At 51.0% G+C, this 17,545-nt stretch overlaps 1 protein-coding gene across 1 annotated transcript in view; it reads left to right on the forward strand.

Moving 5' to 3' along the window:
* The window catches only part of DOC2B (double C2 domain beta), a 144,337-nt gene that overhangs the window by 21,347 nt on the left and 105,445 nt on the right, over positions 1-17,545 (forward strand). The window contains exon 2 of the mRNA XM_005298150.4: positions 6,077-6,156. Coding sequence (XP_005298207.1) covers positions 6,077-6,156 — 80 coding nt within the window. The remainder of the gene's footprint in view (positions 1-6,076; positions 6,157-17,545) is intronic.

The raw sequence follows: 17,545 nt of genomic DNA on the forward strand, positions 1-17,545 counted from the left end.
CCTCGTACTTGGCACACAAGGTACGGAGAGAAGTAGACTTTCCGTCTTAGCGTGAGAGAGTCAAGAGTGTGGGGAAGGAGGAGGATCTTGGGGGTGACACTGGATAGACTTCTTTAAAAGAATTTGAGACCAAATTCTTTGCTGGTGTAAACTGAAGTCAGTGGAGTTACATCACCTCACAACAGCTAGCAGAGAACTTGGCCCATGGAATTTTATATTTGCTGATGACGTTGACATGACAATCAAGTAAAGAAACAGAGACAGGGACGGGTCAAGCGTCCATGTTGGTAGCTGTAGGGTACGAAGCCTACAACCTGCCTGAAAAAGGGCACGAGAATGCAAATGTTTCCAAAGAGAATGAACAAGAGCCAGACAAAACTGCTGGCCCTACATAAACAACCATCTGGGTGACCCCATGTAAACAAATCACAGTGTTCTCTCAAGGATTACAGGCTCAGCTCCCCTGAAAAGCAGTCTGTGAGCAACCAGCTTGGGGGATCAAACCTGCATCTCCCATGTGGCACTACGGAGCAGTGTGGCTAAGCCAGCCCATCTGGCTCTGACTTGTTTTAAAGGAGCAGCGGTGTAAATAACACCAAGGCAAACACCCTCTACAGTTTCCACAGGTGCTGAAATCCGGATGGAGCTCTGAATGGAACGCTGATTTCCTTTGTGCCCTCGGACCCGCCTCGACTCCAAACCAAGGCACCACACAGAGTCAGAGTTTAAAAACAACAACAACACAGGACGTTATTCTGTTCCCATTAAAGCCTATTCATCATTTTCCCCATCTCATCATTATTAATGCTGCTGTTCAAACGCTTTCCTCTGATTGTTTTGCTAAATTTAACTTGTTTTAGCATAGTCAGTTCCCTCTTGTTTTTAATCTTTTCCCTGCATTCAGCTAGGGCCCAGTCCAAAGCGACTTGAAGTCAATTAAGGTCTTGTTACTGATATCACAGAGAGAGTGCAACCCCTGCAGCAGAACATGCTTGGTGCTGCCGTCTGGAAAACCCACTCCTTAGCTAGCAAGGCAGTCGCAAGCTCTTTAACACGAGTCCTCTAAAGTCCTGGGTGATCCCAGGCTAAGCTGCTGGGGTGGACAGTTAGGAAAAATATCTTGTAAACTAATTGAGTCTGATCTGAGAGGCACTGATTATGGGACCTCATGGTGCTATTTATTTGGTGGTACTGTGCTTTGAATGTCTGTTTCCTCTTGGGGAGACGAGTGGATCGGTGGTGCTGTTAGGCCGAGTAGTAGAAGGTGGCAACATGGTCTAGTGTTTACAGCATGAGCCTGGGAGTCAGAACTGGGAGACTTGAGTTGTAATCCCAGCTCTGACACAGGCTCACTGTGCAACCTGGGACAAGTCATTTAACGTCTCAGTGCCTGTTCTGTAAAATGTGGAAAAGAATTATAATGTGCCTCGGTTAAACAATCTGTGATGGCTTGATAGGTCAAAGGTATGGACACAGCATGGTGTTTAAAACATACCCGATATTAGCCCCACATTGTGTGGCTCCTCCCCATTGCTTACCTTGCTTGGAAGGGACTGTCATGGGGTGCCTACCCCTCTAAGGGCCAGGGTACCTGGGGCCAGCCAGCCCTGTTCAGTTATCATACCCAGGGCTAGGAAGGAGTTAGGTCAGCGATGGGCAAAATACGGAGTGCAGGCCAGATCTGGCATGTCTAACATTTCTGTCCGGCCTCCTCTGCCCCCTCGCAATCTCCGAGTCCGGGCCGCTAAAAGTCCCGCAGCGCAGCGGGGCGCTCAGGCAGGCTGCCTGCATGCCACGCCCCAAGCCACTCCCGGAAGCGGCCAGCTACTGCTGGCATGTCTCTGCGCACCCCTAGCGGGGGGTCAGGGAGGCGGCTCCGCACACTGCTCCCACCCCCGGCACTGTCTTCACAGCTCCCATTGGCCGGAAACCGGCCAACGGGAGCTGCGGGGGCGGTCTTGCGGTCCTGGGCAGTGCATGGAGACCTGCTGCCCTCCTCCCCCCAAGGGGCATGCAGAGACGTGCCAGCAGCAGCCAGCCGCAGCAGCTTCTGGGAGCCGCGCGGAGCAAAGGCGGGCAGGCAGGCAGGCAGCCTGAGTCCTGCTATGCCGCTGGCCAGGAACCGCCTGTGGTGAACGCCTCCCAGCCAGAGCCTGCACCTCATACCCCCTCCTGCACCCCAACCCCTTGCCCCAGGTCAGAACCCCCTCCTGCACCCAAACTCCCTCCCAGCCCCTGCACCCCCTCCTGCACCCCAACCTCCTGCCCCAGCCCGGAGCCCTCTCCTGCACCCAAACTCCCTCCCAGCCCCTGCACCCCCTCCATTTATACAGTAGAAATGTGCAGCCCGTGATGACTTACCCCAATTCGTGGAGTGGCCCCCCTGTGAAAAGTATTGCCCTCCCCGGGTTAGGTAATCCCTATAAAGGGCTGAGAGAACTCAGTTGAAGGGGGAGCTGCTGGAGGGAGGTTTGCTTCTGTGGCTGGCCCTGGAGCAGATAGGGCTGCACAGGGCAAGGTCTCTGAGCCCCTGTGTTTCAGAGGGGATAGCTGTGTTGGGTGTTTTGAATTTATAAACCGTGGTCTGAGGGGAGGGCCTGAAAGAGACTTGGTTTGGGGGAGACAGGCCAGGAGGAGCCTTACAGGGACCAGAAAGGTACAGAGATTCAAGTGCATCTCCGATGCCTAGGGCTGGAGAGCATGTGCATGGGAGGTTTGTATGGCAGGAGCACTCCGAAAACTCACCCAGGGATAGTTATTTATTCTAGTGATGGGCCAAAATCAGAACGGTTTATCCAAACCCTCCCAGCTTGGAGATGTGGATAAATGACCTCCAGATCCCAGGAATTCCAGTCTGGATTTTGCAGAACAAAACTTTCACTGAACAGATTGGGGGGGAAATTACCCCCCATTCACTGTACCATAATTACCCATTAGCTGCCCAGAAATCTGTGGGACATCTTTCCCCAGGACAAACCTCAAAGTGAGAGAAACTAGACTCGGGTGATGGGAGCACGAGGGGTTCATAGATAGCTAGACTGATAGAGGAGATTAGATTGGATGAAATAGAGCACAGAGCGTTTGGGAAACTGGAGAGCTTTGGCTGTGCTGAGCTCTCAGACTCTCGAATGCTTATCGAAGCCTCTTGGCTCTGCAGAATTAAAGTGGGAACCGTGGTGTTTGGGTTGGAATCTGGGAGCACAGCGGCACAGAAATGCCCAGCAATGTTACCCCTGTGTGCAGGGCAGCTTTCCCAGGTGCCCGGCTTCATTCAGACCTGGGCCCCCCTCTGCACACTAGGACTACGCTGGGGCTGGTGTGCCTGAGCGGCCTTAACCCCAGAGGATTGGCTACAGGTCGCCCCAGCCTCTGGGAATCCTCGGGTGGTATGAAGCCACCGTATCTACCCTTAGGGCCCTCCCTCCCTTCCACTGGCACAGGGTGGCTGGGAAAAGGGGGTGAGGCCAGGGCATCCTTATCCTTTGGCTAGCCCTGGCTGTCAGAACAGCACCTTAGGGCTGTAAGCAATGTGGTTACCCATTGGCTGCTCTAATTTACCCTGGAAACTGGCCCAGCTCTCAGGTGGCCTCAGGACTGGGGGAAGGGGGATGTGCAAAGGGGGGTTTAGCTTCTATGCACACACGTGCACAGGCATACATGGACTTGTGCTGAGAGCTGCTTGACCGCACTAAAGAGCCTTACTGAAGTCCCTGGAGCTGCAGCTGCTCATGCCTGTTCTGGATTTTACCTATCACCTGCAGTTATCGTTGCCCCTGGGAGCCAGTAATCGGTGATCCAAGAGCCACACCCTGCAAATCTCAACACATGAAAGCTGCTGTCTAGAGACAGGCCTGGAACAGAACCTCTCCCTAAAGACTGGGAGATCTCGGACCTTCTAGAAGGAGAAGGCTTTGGATTGCATGACTGAGAAGCCAGGAGATTGTCCATTTATCAGCACTGCTGGGCATTTGCTGCCCTTGCTGGTTCCTAATGCCGCTTGTGGTTGATAAAATGGGGATCAGTGGTCAAGGCAACAGCACCCTTAATGCAGCTAAGGCCCCTTGTGCAGGCCTGATCCCTGAAGGTATGTCTACACTGCGTCTGGGAGCAAGCCTCTGGCTCGGATCTACAGACTTGTGCTGGCAGGGCTTGCCTTACATGCTAAAAATGGCTGTGTAGAAGTTGCGGCTCGGGCTGGAGCCAAGCCTGGGGAGACGAGCCGCAATGTCTGCATAGCTATTTTTAGCATGCTAGCGGGAGCCCTGCTAGCACAAGTCTTTGGCCCCGGGCTAGGCGGCTTGCTCCCAGATGCAGTGTAGACAAACCTTAGTGATTTTCTTTTCATGGGCCCCAGCGATGGCAAACCCAGCTGGAAAAAGAGCAGTGTTAGGAGGTGGCTGGTGAGAACGTGTTCGTCGGAGTAGATGAGGCCAGCGAGGTTGCAAAGGGAGGGGGAAGTGAGAGCAGGATCGGGCATCCCCAAAGGCAGTCGCTGTCATGGGTGTTAGTTTGCATCCATCTGCTACACCGACTGTTGAAGCCATTGTGCAGCCAAGGTTATTCTGGGTTTCACTCATTATTCTGAGCGATTGCAAATGACAGCTCTGCGGTTTTATCAGCTGGTCTCCCATTTTCTCAGCGGCAAGGAATGCTTGGGGCCAAACAAGGCAAGCAAATTCCCATAGCTGTTGGTCAATTGCAAACTGCCAGCCCTCGCGATGCAATGGTAAAGCACATCTTTCTTTCCCTGAGGGTGGAAGGGTGTGCTTGCTAGCCCATCGACTCTCATGAGTCGGGAATGATTGTTTGTTGTTGTATTGCGTGTTCACTAGCTGTCCTGCATTGTAATATCCAGGCACCTTGACCTAAATTGAAAGTACATCCGGTGTCCTGTCAAGGGCTGGAGCCAGTTCCCATGGCACTCGCTCGGCACTCGCGTAACAGCAAGACTGTCGTGGTCTGGGAGTTGCCTGGCAATCAGCGGCCACGGGGATTTTGTCTGCAGTTCCTGCTTCAGCCGCTAAAGTCTGTTTGTCGAGCAAGGGGCTGTGGTAGCTGCTGCCCGCAGTCCCTGTTTGCTCTGAGCAGGGCACCCTCCAGTAGCGAGGGCACGGCGGAGCTGCCCCCGCCACTGAGCTCAGCAGCAGCTGCCCTCTCTCCCCATTACACTGCAGTAAGGTGGGGGGATCCCAGCAGGGTGCCTCCCCTCTTTGCCTCCTGCACAGAAGCCTCCCCTTGGGGGGAGTGCGGCTGGGTGGAACATGGGATTGGGGGAGGCAGTGGAGCTGGCTCCTTGTTGGAGCCTGGGAGGAAGGTGGGGTGAGGGTGACAGCTGAAGCCTGCCAAGGAGTGGGATTGCAGGGTGGCTGGAGCCTGCTGAGGTGGGGGCTGTTGTGGGGGGGAGTGAGGAGTAGAATTGGGGTGGCAGGAGCTGAAGGCTGCCAGGAGTGGGGGGAATAAAATGGTGGAAAATTAGCAGTTGCATTATGTTAGCCGAATTCAGCCATGGCACAGGTGGGCGGAGCTCCCATTACGACGGAGGGGTCCTGTGCCCGCTTGGCGTGGGTTGAACTTGTGCCATAATACGCAGTGTTACAGGAGAGAAGGGTCGGGACTTATTCCTAGTCCAGCAGGGGTGACCAGCCATCCTGTAAGGGACCCTGCTTCATGAGAGCGGGAGCTCAGTTTCCTAGACCCAGCTGAGGATGTCCATGGCCCTGGGCGTGGGTGGCTGAAAGCATCGGTCTCTCTAGTGATGCATGTGCTAGTGTCCAATTTGGTCCCATTGAAACCAATGGGAGTTTTGTGAATTGCTCCTTGGAGTTGTACGTGTCTGGTCCGATTGTCAAAAGTGCTGAGCACCCATGGTGAGTTCAGTGGCACCTAGGATTGGTCAGCACCTCTGACAATCAGGCCCTGAGTTTACGGGCTGTTTCACACCAGGCTTGTAGCGGAATCTTTCACATCTTCCTGGGTCCCTTTCTCCAGCAGCCCTCCACTTTATTCCCATTTAGTGAGAGTAAAAACAGCATTTGCTGGGTAGCTCAAGTTAACAAGGCTCTTTTGTCTTTTTCAGCGACTCTGGGAACACTAGATTTCAGTTTGCTGTACGACCAAGAAAACAATGCTCTCCACTGCACAATCAATAAAGCCAAGGTATGTCTTAATGCTAGTCTACAAGCAGCAAGAATTAAATATGCATGGATCTAATGACCTTTACTCTGCCTCCTCTCTGTTACGGAGACAGTGACTCGCGGACCTGTAATGAGCAATAGGCTGCGATGCTCTGTGAATTTCCATTGTACGGGCTGCAGCTAAATCCCTGGAGTTCTGGGTTCTCTCTTCTGAAATATTTGCTAAAATTAAAATGAAATGTGGGAGTGGTGCAGGGGCTGAACATGCTGTGGCATTCATGGGAGAGTGGGTGGTTAGATGGCTGGTCTCCCTCCAATCTCCAGGGCAGCACTGAGGGGTTTCACATCCGAGTTGAAGGGAGAAAGGAGCGGGGAGGATGAGCAGCTATCCCTTGCCTTGATCTATCACCGTCTCTGTATCTTGCTTTCCTTTATCCCCATCTCCCCTCTCTTTCTTCTAGCCTCATCTCAACTCATTCCTTTTCCTGATCCCTCCTCCTCTTTCTGTTTGTGTTTTTGATGCTCCTGTATATCTTTTCTTTCCTGTTCCCGCTTTCCTGTTCCCCCCACTCTATGAAAGATTTCTATGGGTTTGACTCTCATCCCATAGCATTTGCTGATGTTAATCACCCCACTGGCCCTCTGCTGATTCAGCCCTTCAGGAGGTAGGACTCATTGACAAGTGGTGATGTGCCCAATGGTGCTGACTTGGCAGAGCAGAAGATCAGTGGACTCCTGAAATAGGATGACCAGATGTCCTGATTTTATAGGGACCGTCCCGATATTTGGGGCTTTTTCTTATATAGGCTCCTATTACCCCCCACACCCCTGTCCCGATTTTTCACACTTGCCGTCTGGTCAGCCTATCCTGAAAGCTGATGCTCAGATTTCCCTGGGACATGTGATGCCTTTGGCCAGGTGTCCCATAGAACCCAGTGCATGGGTAGGTGCTCCTTGACCCTTCCTGTCCTGTACAGCACCGCAGTTGAGTTGAGAGGCATTGAGCTTCCACAATCCCACCATGGCAGACACAAGCTATGCAACTGACAAGCCCAGGGAACATGCAATCCAGAAGTAGGGGGGAGTAGGTGGAGATCACAGGGTAGAGGGGATCTAGTGTATCTTATTGGAACAACAAATCTGGTTGCTTGAACTTTTGATTTGTCTGTTTTCAGAGGTAGGAAGTGCTGTTGGCATAGTCACGGGGCCCATTCTTAGTCTGAATTTGCCTTCGCAATCCTAACTAACCCCTGTCCTCTTTAAAAAGATCCATCATATGATGGGGTGTCTTGAGTTAAAAGCTCTTAGCCCAAATCTTGAGCCATAGGCCATCAGGTATCGACAGCAACATTGCCCTGATTAGCTTCACGCAACCAGGGTCAGGTTCTCAGCTGGTGTAAATTGACATCCATGGAGAGACCCACTTAGACCAGCTGGGCCCTAGGCTCCTGGCTTTTCCTGTGGTGTGTCAAGAAGCTGTGAAATGGCAGTGTACAGATAGGAGCAAGAGCAGGGATGGTCCAGTGATTAGGCCACTAGATGGGTTCAGTTCCATTGCAGTGAAGCCCCTGTGGTTCTCATGTGCCAGTAATCGGAGGAGAGGGGTAAGTGTCTTTACAGGTTCGGAATTCCCAGCCAAGGGTCCTAATGGTGGCTCTGCTGTTCCAGTCATCACTTCCATCAGCCCATGCAGCCCTTCCCCAGCTCTCCCCTTCCCCGCCCCAGCTTTGTTGTTCTCGCTGTGGCATTTTCAGAGGGAGATTGATGGCCACTTGCTTTTAATGTTTTTTAAACTAGCGCATCGAGGAGATGGTTAGAGCTATTTATACCAAAAAAAAAAGAAAGAAACCAACCCAACATTATGATTATTTACTTGACGCTGTGACCGGCTGTCAGTTTATAAATGGCTCTGTTAAATGCTGCTAATCATTGCCACAAAGCACTCTGCATCAGCTTCTTTGCTGTCGGGGTAATTGAAGCGATTAGATTTTTATGCTCATTTTGGAGCAGAAATTGCCTACTTAGGGCCTGATTCTGTTCCTGCAGAAGTCGATGAGGAAGGCGATCAGCTCCCTGGGGCAGTAGGTTTTGTGAGAGGACTATGATAGCTGAGCCTAGAGCGGTGCAGTAAATAATCCAGTAAAGATGATGGTGACAAGCTGGTTGGGGGTATGCCACCAAAGATGGTGGCTGGGATGAGTGAAATTGTTGCCTTTTCTCTACCATTCCATTTAACTCCTGGGGGTTAGTGTCTGCAGGCGAACTAGGGCTCAGTTATAATCACGGTAGGGATGAATCTGGCCTCTGACTGGGTGCCTTTGGTCAGCACATTGTCAGCATATTAGTTAAACTGCCTGTGCCAGAGCAGGGGGCCATTTCAAACAGCTGGCTGCAGAGAAAGAGCGTCTCGAGAGAGGCTAGGTTTTTCCCGTATTGCCGCTGATTGCTGCTCTGTAGAGTGGAGGAGAATGTTGCCTATGATTTCCTGCCTGCCTCCTTTGATTGACGGTGGTGAGATTTTCACAGATGGAGGGAGTTAATCCCTGCTGTGAGCAGCACAAGGTCTGAAAGGGGACCGTGCCAGAGTGCTAACCTCCTAGTACAAGCAGCTCTTGGGCATCCATTGCGAGTTGAATCTGCCTCGCGGTTGCCAAAAGGAGTGAGTGAGTCTCCCAGGAGTAAGTGGCAAAGTGGGACTGAAAATAATGGAAATTGTTTAATAATAATCTCCCCACCCGAGCCTGATAAGGTTTTTATTTATTTATTTGTACTGTATGGTCCTGGGCCAGAACCCCATTGTTCTTGGAGCTGTACAGACAGAACAAAAAGATGGTCTCTGCCCCGAAGAGCTTACAATCTTAAGCAGGATGTCTTCTGGCTGACAAGGATCTAGGATAACAGGACCTGATTTAAGGTGTGAATCTGTCAGGATTGTCCCTTGTAATCTGGGCTATCCAGAGAAGAGCCACCCTGCTATATGCCTGTGGTATGCGTCCCGTCCTTTGCTAGTCATCCAGCCTTGCTCTTAAAGAGCTGCAATGAAATCAAGTGGCTCCCAGTATTCCTAACAAGTCGCCTCTCAAATTTTGCCTGACCCATTGTATGTGGCGCAGTGCTACGTTTGTTCTGTCAGCTCTACGTCAAAATGACAAGAAAATACAGCTTCCCGAAGCCCTGAGGAGATAGAATATCCACCTGCAGGATGAAATTAAGACCTTTTCCTTCCCAGTGTTTTTCTTAGGGTCCAAATCTATGTACGTGTCAGATTTGCTTCAGCACTGTGCATAGTGGAGCAGTGCTATGTCTGCCTGGACAAAGGTGACGATCTGCCCTGTGCACAGAACGTGCCCAGATACTGTACCCACTATGCCATCTCCATTTCTAAAATCAGTTTTCCCCTCAACGTGATAGGCATCAGAATTACTGCCTTCCTCCTTAAAGAAACCTCCTCTTACCCTGTCCTGCTGTCTAATCAATATCCCCTTTTTGATCCTCCAACACTTTTTAAAATATATATTAATGTGTAACATACAAGATGTTATTTATCCCCCCTCCTCCTGTAGCATAAATGCTTGAGGCAGGAGAAAAAGAGAATGCGGTTGAATCAATCTCCGTGCTGTCTGAGTCAGGTGGCTGAATGGAAAGCATGGAGCTGCATTCCTATAGCTATAGAGGCAGAGTTTGGGGTGGTATTATAGATCAATAAGAGAAATGAATGGTGGGATTTCTTTTCCCGTCCTCCTAGCCATAGTGAGTGAATTTAATATGCTGACACTCAAGCAATCCTCATTGTCAGGCTGTTCCTTTGGTTTATTTAGAGAGCTGTGCTGAGGAGGATATTTATAATTGGGTTTATAGTGGGAGGAAGACAAGGAGGAAGGAGACCTCAAGGCAAAGAGTGATATATACTGATGGCGAGACTGAAGGAGAAGGTGACACAACTTTGCAGGTATGGGAGGGGGAACCCATTCCTGTTCCAGAACGAAGTCATCTGCTAAGGCCAGAACTTATTACCTGCCTGCTCAGTCTCTTTCAGCTTGTTCTAACAGCAGCCATTGCACTCTTTTACTGTTTCCTTTAATGGCTATGGTGGTTTTTTTTTTAGTTTTTCCTCTTCTTGCTGCTGCTGCCAAGGCCTTAGTGCCCTGATCAGTAGCAAAATGCGGCAGACCCAGCACACAGCTGGGCTTTGAAGGGATAAAAGACAAACACATGTGAAGCCCAAAGTTACCAGCTATGAGGACTGATTTGTTTATAGAGCTCATCCCATATCCCCTGCTCATGTCAATTTGCACAGCTCCATTGGAATCAGTGGGCTCAGATCCCCAACTTGTGTAAGTTGGCACTGCTCCATTGGAGCCAATGCGCCAGATTCGCGGCTGCTGTAAATTGGTGTTGCTCCCATGGGGCATTTCAGCACAACCATAATACAGATAAAGAATAATAAATCCTCAGGTGCGTCTGTGAAACAAGCCCAAACTCCAGGCCATTTGAGATTGTTAGGAAGTGCCACAGCCATCCTGCCTGGTGAGGCAGCTGGAAAGGGCCCACCTGCAAACAGCAAGAGGCAGGCCTTGTCTACATGGGGAAATTGACTGGAATAACCACTGCAGAGTAGTGTCCGGTGTGAACACCCTTCTTCCGGAATAGCTGTAGCTATTTGGATTCACCCCCTGCCGTGTTCCAGAATCAGTTCTCCACGTGGACAAATCCACAGCGAAAACTAAAGGTTTCATTGGCAGCCGACATTTGTGAGTGTGGCATGGCCGCAGAGAAGAGTTGTTGTCTGTGACCACCCTAGAGCTGCACAGCATGGGCCGTTCCCCGCCTGCTGTCAAGCTGCCATGACCTGAAAAGGGCTCTTTGATAACTAAACAGGGCCCATTAAGGCTGGGAAGTGCTTTCGAACTTACCACCAGTCTCTCCACAGGACTCAACTCCCTGAACCAAATTAAGCCCATCCCGAATGACACAGGGTTTGTTTTTCCTAGCCTGGCTTGGAGCAGATACAGAGGGGTTTGCTTCTCCCAACTGGCGGAAGTTAGCTGGGCAGAAAAGGATCCAGGACCATTTTAATTTATGCTGAAGACTGTATAAAAATATGGGCCCCCTTGAATGTTTTCCATCCCTCTGGCTCTTAGCAGCCTTGGGTACCAGCAAGGACCTTTGTTTACACGCGAAGGGAGACGAACAAAGCTGCCCTCCCATTTTCCCTGCATCGAGCACTCTTCAGTTGGTGAGCTCATTAGCACAGTAATAAAGGAGAGTGAAACATGAGTGTGCAGCGGGGCAAGACATAATGCACCCAAACCAATCTCTGGTGACTGGGACTTTCCTATCAAATGCATCAAAGTACCTGCAGTCTGGGGCTCCCAGGAAGCCAAGTTTCGGTAGCTCCCAGGAAGCCAAGTTTCGGTAGCTCCAGGCCAGTAGAATTGCTGCAGCTGCTCCTGGCATCCCGCCTGAGGGGGATAGGCCTGGGCCACTGCTGGGGTCTCACCTGAGGTGAGTGGGCCTGGGGTCTCACCTGAGGGAGCTCCCTTCTAGAGATGAAGCCTTGAAGCTGCCATCTTGCCCCTCTGATTGATCATGTGTGTTTGGGCTAGTGAGGGGCAAGAGTTTCACTCTGAATAAGCACCCCAATATCCAAATGCTGATTGACGGCTGATCCAAACTGCACAGAGCACCGGGGTCTGGGCTGACATTTTCTTGAGAACCAGCTGTCCAGGGACTTTGAGAAGCCCCAGGTGTCTGGGTGGGTTGTTCGGTGATCTGGGAGCAGCCTTTCCCGTGGAGCCTGATGCTTCTGTTTCCAGCCCCTTACTCCTGTGCCTGGGTCAGAAATAGCTCTGACTCATTTCCAGATAACCAGCCGTATCTGCCTGCTCCCTTAGAATGGATTCATGCTTCCCCCTTCCACGCCCTCCTTTGCTCTCTGCATGCACGACACCGGGTCCTTAGGAAGTGAGATTGCAGCAGTAGTCAGAACACCAGGATTAACAGGAGGGTTGGGGAGGTGCCATCCTTTAGCCCCTGTGCAGGGAAGACATCTTGCTGCGGGTTGCCTGAAAGGATCCAGGTGTTGTGGGTGACATGTAAGCTCTGTGGGGCAGGGATTGTCTCTTTGTTCTGTCCCCTTTAATACAGTGCCATCCTGTGAAATTTAGGCTGGGGGTGGGAAGGGGCGTTGGCAGGGAAGACCCAGTAACTGTACAGGCAGTGAAAGAAGCCAGATCCCCAGCCGTGGAAGGGCTCCCACTCCCGGTGCCTCCAATCATGGACCCAGGGAGGAACAATGGTCTTTCCCAATGGCTATAGCTGGGGAGATGTCCCAGCTGCCTGCTCAGTGAATTGCAGAAACCCTGCTGGGCATCCTGGGACGACTCCCAGACATAAGCACTGCTCCACCAGCGGAAGGGTTGCAGAATTGCCTCGCACGTTGTTTCTCCTCCCTCCCTTGCCCTGCTGTGAGACGCTCCTGTTCCGATTAACATGAGGGATGCCTGTGTACCCTTACTTGTACTGCAATCGCTGCTGGCAGCCTCAATCAAGATTGGGACCCTGATGCGTTCGATGCTGTACGGTACTGCGAATGGTGGGAACAGGCCTCTTGATCCTGGAAAATCACTTTAAAACTCAGCCTGTTTGTGCTGTGACATTCAAATGTTACTGTCCTGTTTATTTCTATCCTTCTCTCACTCTCTCCACTTTTCTGTTTTATTTATTGTGCCATCCATCCACTCTCATTTCATCTCTCGGCCGGGGAAAGCTGCCAAAACTCACTCACAGAAAGGTAAGGGCCAGGACCCCCATCTCCCAGAGGTAGCATTTATGTAGATGCATAGATGTAAAACTAGATGTAGACCTAGAGCTGTAGTCTAGTTGAGCTGCAGCCAGAGCCTGGCTAATCTAGTTGAAAGGTGTGAGTGGTATTCGGTAATGAATTGCTCTGATAGCATTACAAATGCAATTTGCTGGATTGACCCAGTGTGACTGTGTGTAGATATTGGGAGAACCTTCACGTTAAAGCCTGGCTGGGATAAAGCTAATGGAAAGGAGCATTCTCTTGACTCCCAAAGGTGCTGAAGCCTATTATAGGCTCCTGTCTGTGGCACTAATACGTATACTCGAGTCTTCCTGCACAGAGAGGGAGGGAGGCTGAGTATTCGCTGTGCTGAGGTGTACAGGGTTAACACACACATGCAGCACTTGGTAACAGTTAAGGCTGCAGCAGGACACACCCCATTCTTCTCAAGCCTTTAAGTCCTGGAAATAAGTAGTTATGGAGCAAGACTCTTGCATTCTTGGCACCTTCCAAGTGCCTGCAGTGCTGTCAAGTATGGATTCCAGCACACCCACAGGCTTCCGTTTCCATCTCCAGTGCATACCCCAAAGCAGTCTGTACCCCCAGCATCATCCAACTCGCATCCCAGTGACCTCACTGCTTTTACATTCGCTGTCAGCTGACTGTCACATGCTCCATGCATTTGGGAGGTGCTAGGGTCACTGTTAAAGGTTTTGCCTTCGAGTGTGATCAAATCTAGACATGATTGTGAGAGAATTACTGTTGGGGGCGGGGGAGGAACAGGTAGTTGATAAGGAGGGAGCCAGTCGGGTGATTTGGGTTTGTACAGCGCCTGGCATCCAGTGCAAATGAATAGTAATACCACCTTTGGCCAGGGAGAGTGTTGGGACAACTCCGTGTACGTCCATTGGCATCAATGGAGGCTACACCAGGGATGAGTCTGTTTCATTGTCTCTCCAGCACGACACATCCTTGAGGCTACATCTCTGCTTTTACAGTTGGCATTTAAAAGCCTTCAGTATTTCATCCGCTCTGGGAACATTCCCCACCCCCTCTTAGATAAAAACTCCTTTCCCTTTGATCTGCTCCTGCTCTTCTCTATTTATTTTGCTCTTCTGCTGTTTTATATCTGCTTATGAGTGTCTCCTGAGTCCTGCTAGCCGCTCCATGCGGGGGCTAGGAGGTCCTGGGCTGCATTTACTGCAGGTTGAATCAAATAATGTGTGATGTATTGAACCCTATTGCTGGCAGTTCTTTCCTCTGTAGCCTTTGTCCATTGAACTCGTTGGAAGGTTAGGCCATTCCGCCAGCACAGTGGGTGTGTTCTGTGGTATGTTTCCTGGTGCAGGTTAGGGGCTTTGCTTTCTTGCTGTTTATTGACAGTGGGACTGTCAGGATGCTCCGTGCTTTCCAGGCATTCAAGAAGAGGCACTGGGTTCCAGGGGCTCCCAGTGCAAACATGCCATGAGTTTAGAGATAAATGGGAGGTTTGGGCAAGTGGAGAGGCAGGAAGGTGGAGGAAGGGTTTTCTGGGAGTTAGGCAGGACTAGGAAATGCTTACAGTCCTGAAGCGAACAGTCCTGAAGCTGCTTAATTTACACTGGAAGCTCGGCAGGGTCCTGCGTGGCCCTGAATAGTGGGAGTGCACAGGTGGCTTAAAGTCCTCCTGTTGCATCCCTTCCGCCAGCTCAGGACTGGAGTAACTGTGAATCAGGCCTGTTGTGTTCTCAGTCATACAGAATGCGCCTCTCGGGAGGCAGCTCTGGCTCTCTCTTCCTCCCTGCTCCACCCCTGCCTTCTGGCCTGTATCTTAGGCAAGTCAGTTCTTCTGAGGGCAGCTCAGTTTCCCCATCTGCAAAGTGGGATTCATAACGGACTTGAGACGGATGGCTGAAAAGTGCTGCTTGGTGGCCAACTGGGATTGTTATTGGCGATTAGATGGTAAAAACACTCAACTCTTATACACCCTAGAGCTCAGCTTGCTTTGCATAGAACAGCCAAGTGTCACTGTCCCCATTATACAGGCAGGAGAAGTAAAGGACAGGGGGGAAGTGATTCGTCTGTGGGAGCTACTGGAAATACACGTGAATAAATAGACACCTGGGCACTGCTTGAGCATTTTAAAAAACAAAATAAATAAAAAGCGCTTTTGTGTGGCATCGTTTCCCAAAATGTCCTGTGGGCTGAATGGAATTTACTGGAGGTCTGGAGACGAGAGCATGGGGCAGGGGGGTTGGGCAGAAAGTGAAATGAAATAACCCAATTAACACTGCCGTTCCATCTGGCATCGCTCTGCCGGATGCCCCGAGCCTGCACTAAGTGCCACGCTGCCGAATGCAACGCCCTGTGACTGAAACAGGCCTCACGGGACCATACAAGCTTTCGCCAAGCTCTTTTCCTCCAGAAGCTCCCGTTTGATGAGCTGGCCTCTGCACAGACCAGTCTCTCCTTAGTGTCCATAAATAAGAAAAATGTTTAGAATGTGCCAGGTAACAAAACCCCCTTCTTCCCCCTCACTCCGCAGGCGGTGGCTTTAATTGTTGGAACACAATTTGTGCCCACATGGCAGGTGGAGAGCAGTGTACTGCAGGCTCTCCCGGGCAAGCCAGGCCACACAGCAACTTCTGGGCTCTGCTGGGCAAGAACTGAGTCACTGTGGTTTCATCAGCAGGTGTTTTTCCTTTTTCTTTTTTTCCTCTATTAGATTAAAAAGTTGCCAGAATGAATTAGAGAGCTGTGATGTCAACAGGTTGTGCTTTATATTGAGGGCACAATTATGAATAGTTTATAAAGGGTTAATAAATTATTAATAGTTGTTTAATTAAATAGTTAATCAACTGATATAGAATCCAAGAGTCTAACTATCTAGAATACCTTCTACAGATGTCTTCCAGTCAGCTGGAATACAGACTGTTCAGGTCTGTAACATGCTTGTAATGTCTAGCAACGGTTTGTTAACACTTTATCAGCTCTTTATAGATGTAACTTCAATATAAATTGTGAGCATTAAAGGAATTAGGCCATGATCCTGCAGTTCTACTTAGATTGTTAGCTCTTTGGCTCAGAGACTGTCTTTCTGTTCTGTGTATGTCACCACCAGGGCTGGCACTTCCACTAGGCGACCCTAGGCGGTCGCCTAGGGCGGCAGGATTTGGGGGGTGGCATTTTGCCACCCTCGGCGGAAATTCGGCAGTGGAGGGTCCTTCTGCTCTGGGTCTTCGGCGGAAATTCGGCAGCTGTTCCTTCACTCGCTCTGGGACCCGCCGCCGCAGTGTCCCAAAGACACGAAGCGGAAGGACCCCCGCCGCCGAAGACCCCAGGCCCCCTGAATGCTCAGTGGAGGAGTGTTGCCACTAGGGCAGCAAAAATCCTGGCGCCGCTCCTGGTCACCACCTAGCACAATGGGGTCCCTGTGTGGATCCCATTGCACGATCAGGGCCCTAGAGAATTATTGTTTTTAAAAGTAGATAGAAAAATCAAACGAGCAGAAACATGAAGGTCCTTTTCTTAGACAACAGTAGGTAGGAGTTATCTGCGAGTTGTCTGTCAGGAGTTGTCTGTCAGCCTAGAATATGGTCTTGGGACACAATCAAGATAAAAATCATAATTCCATAACCTTTGTTCTTCGTCGAGATACGTTGCTCATGTCCATTCCATTCTAGGTGTTTGCGCACCCACGTGCACAGTCGTTGGAGATGTTTGCCTTAGCAGTATCCGTAGGGTCAGCAGTGGCACCCGCCAGCCCTACACCCTCTTGGTTCCTTCTTACCCTCTCCCAAGATGATTGGTCAGAATGCCTTGTCTTGCATTGCAAGAATGTTAGCAGTTCTTAACAGCCCATTGTTGTTCTCTTTGTATATAGTTCTTAGGTACTTAGTTAGCCATTTAGTTTAGTGTTTGTTGTTAGTTTAGTTGTTAGAGTCCTGGCTGGGACTTTGCCCTGGAGCAGGGCCCCGTTCTTGGGCTTCAAACCATGTTCCTCATGCAACAGGCCGATGCCACCCACAGCAGCTGTTTAAAGTGTCGGAGCCCTCCTGATTGGACTCCGCTTCTAGCACCATGGCGTCGGTGCAGAGCGCCCCACTGGCACCAGGCTCTGCCCGGCACTGTTCCCTCTCGCCAGTGCCCAAAAAGTGGCAAAAGAAAAGAGGCTCCCCCGGTGGCATTTAAGGAGGGGAAGGGGGCTCTGGGCAAAGGACCTAGTTCAGGCCACATGCCTGCCCTGGAGCTACAAGGGGGAACCGCTACGGTCGGACCCCCTAGCCCAACCAGGGATCCACCTCCGACTCCTGGGAGTGGCGGGGGACCCTGGCTGCTACTGGGCCTTCAACACCCGAAGCTGCCCAGGTGGCCAACGACCTCATGGGCTTGCCGGTACTGCCAGCCATGGGACCCCCCCCAGACAGTGGTGGAGCGCCATCAGTCCCCGAATCATAGGCATATATCCCCGGCTCCACAGCCTAGGATCCCGGCCCACAAACTTGGTCTCTGGCTAGAAGACCCAGGTCTCTGGCATCACGCTGTCCTTCCATGAGGCATGGAATGGAAGCACCGGTCTCTTGGTACCGGCCAGAGATCGCCCTGGTGTGGGTCCCTATCGCCTAGA

Source organism: Chrysemys picta, chromosome 19 (assembly GCF_011386835.1).
Source record: "Chrysemys picta bellii isolate R12L10 chromosome 19, ASM1138683v2, whole genome shotgun sequence".
Taxonomy (NCBI): Eukaryota; Metazoa; Chordata; order Testudines; family Emydidae; genus Chrysemys; species Chrysemys picta.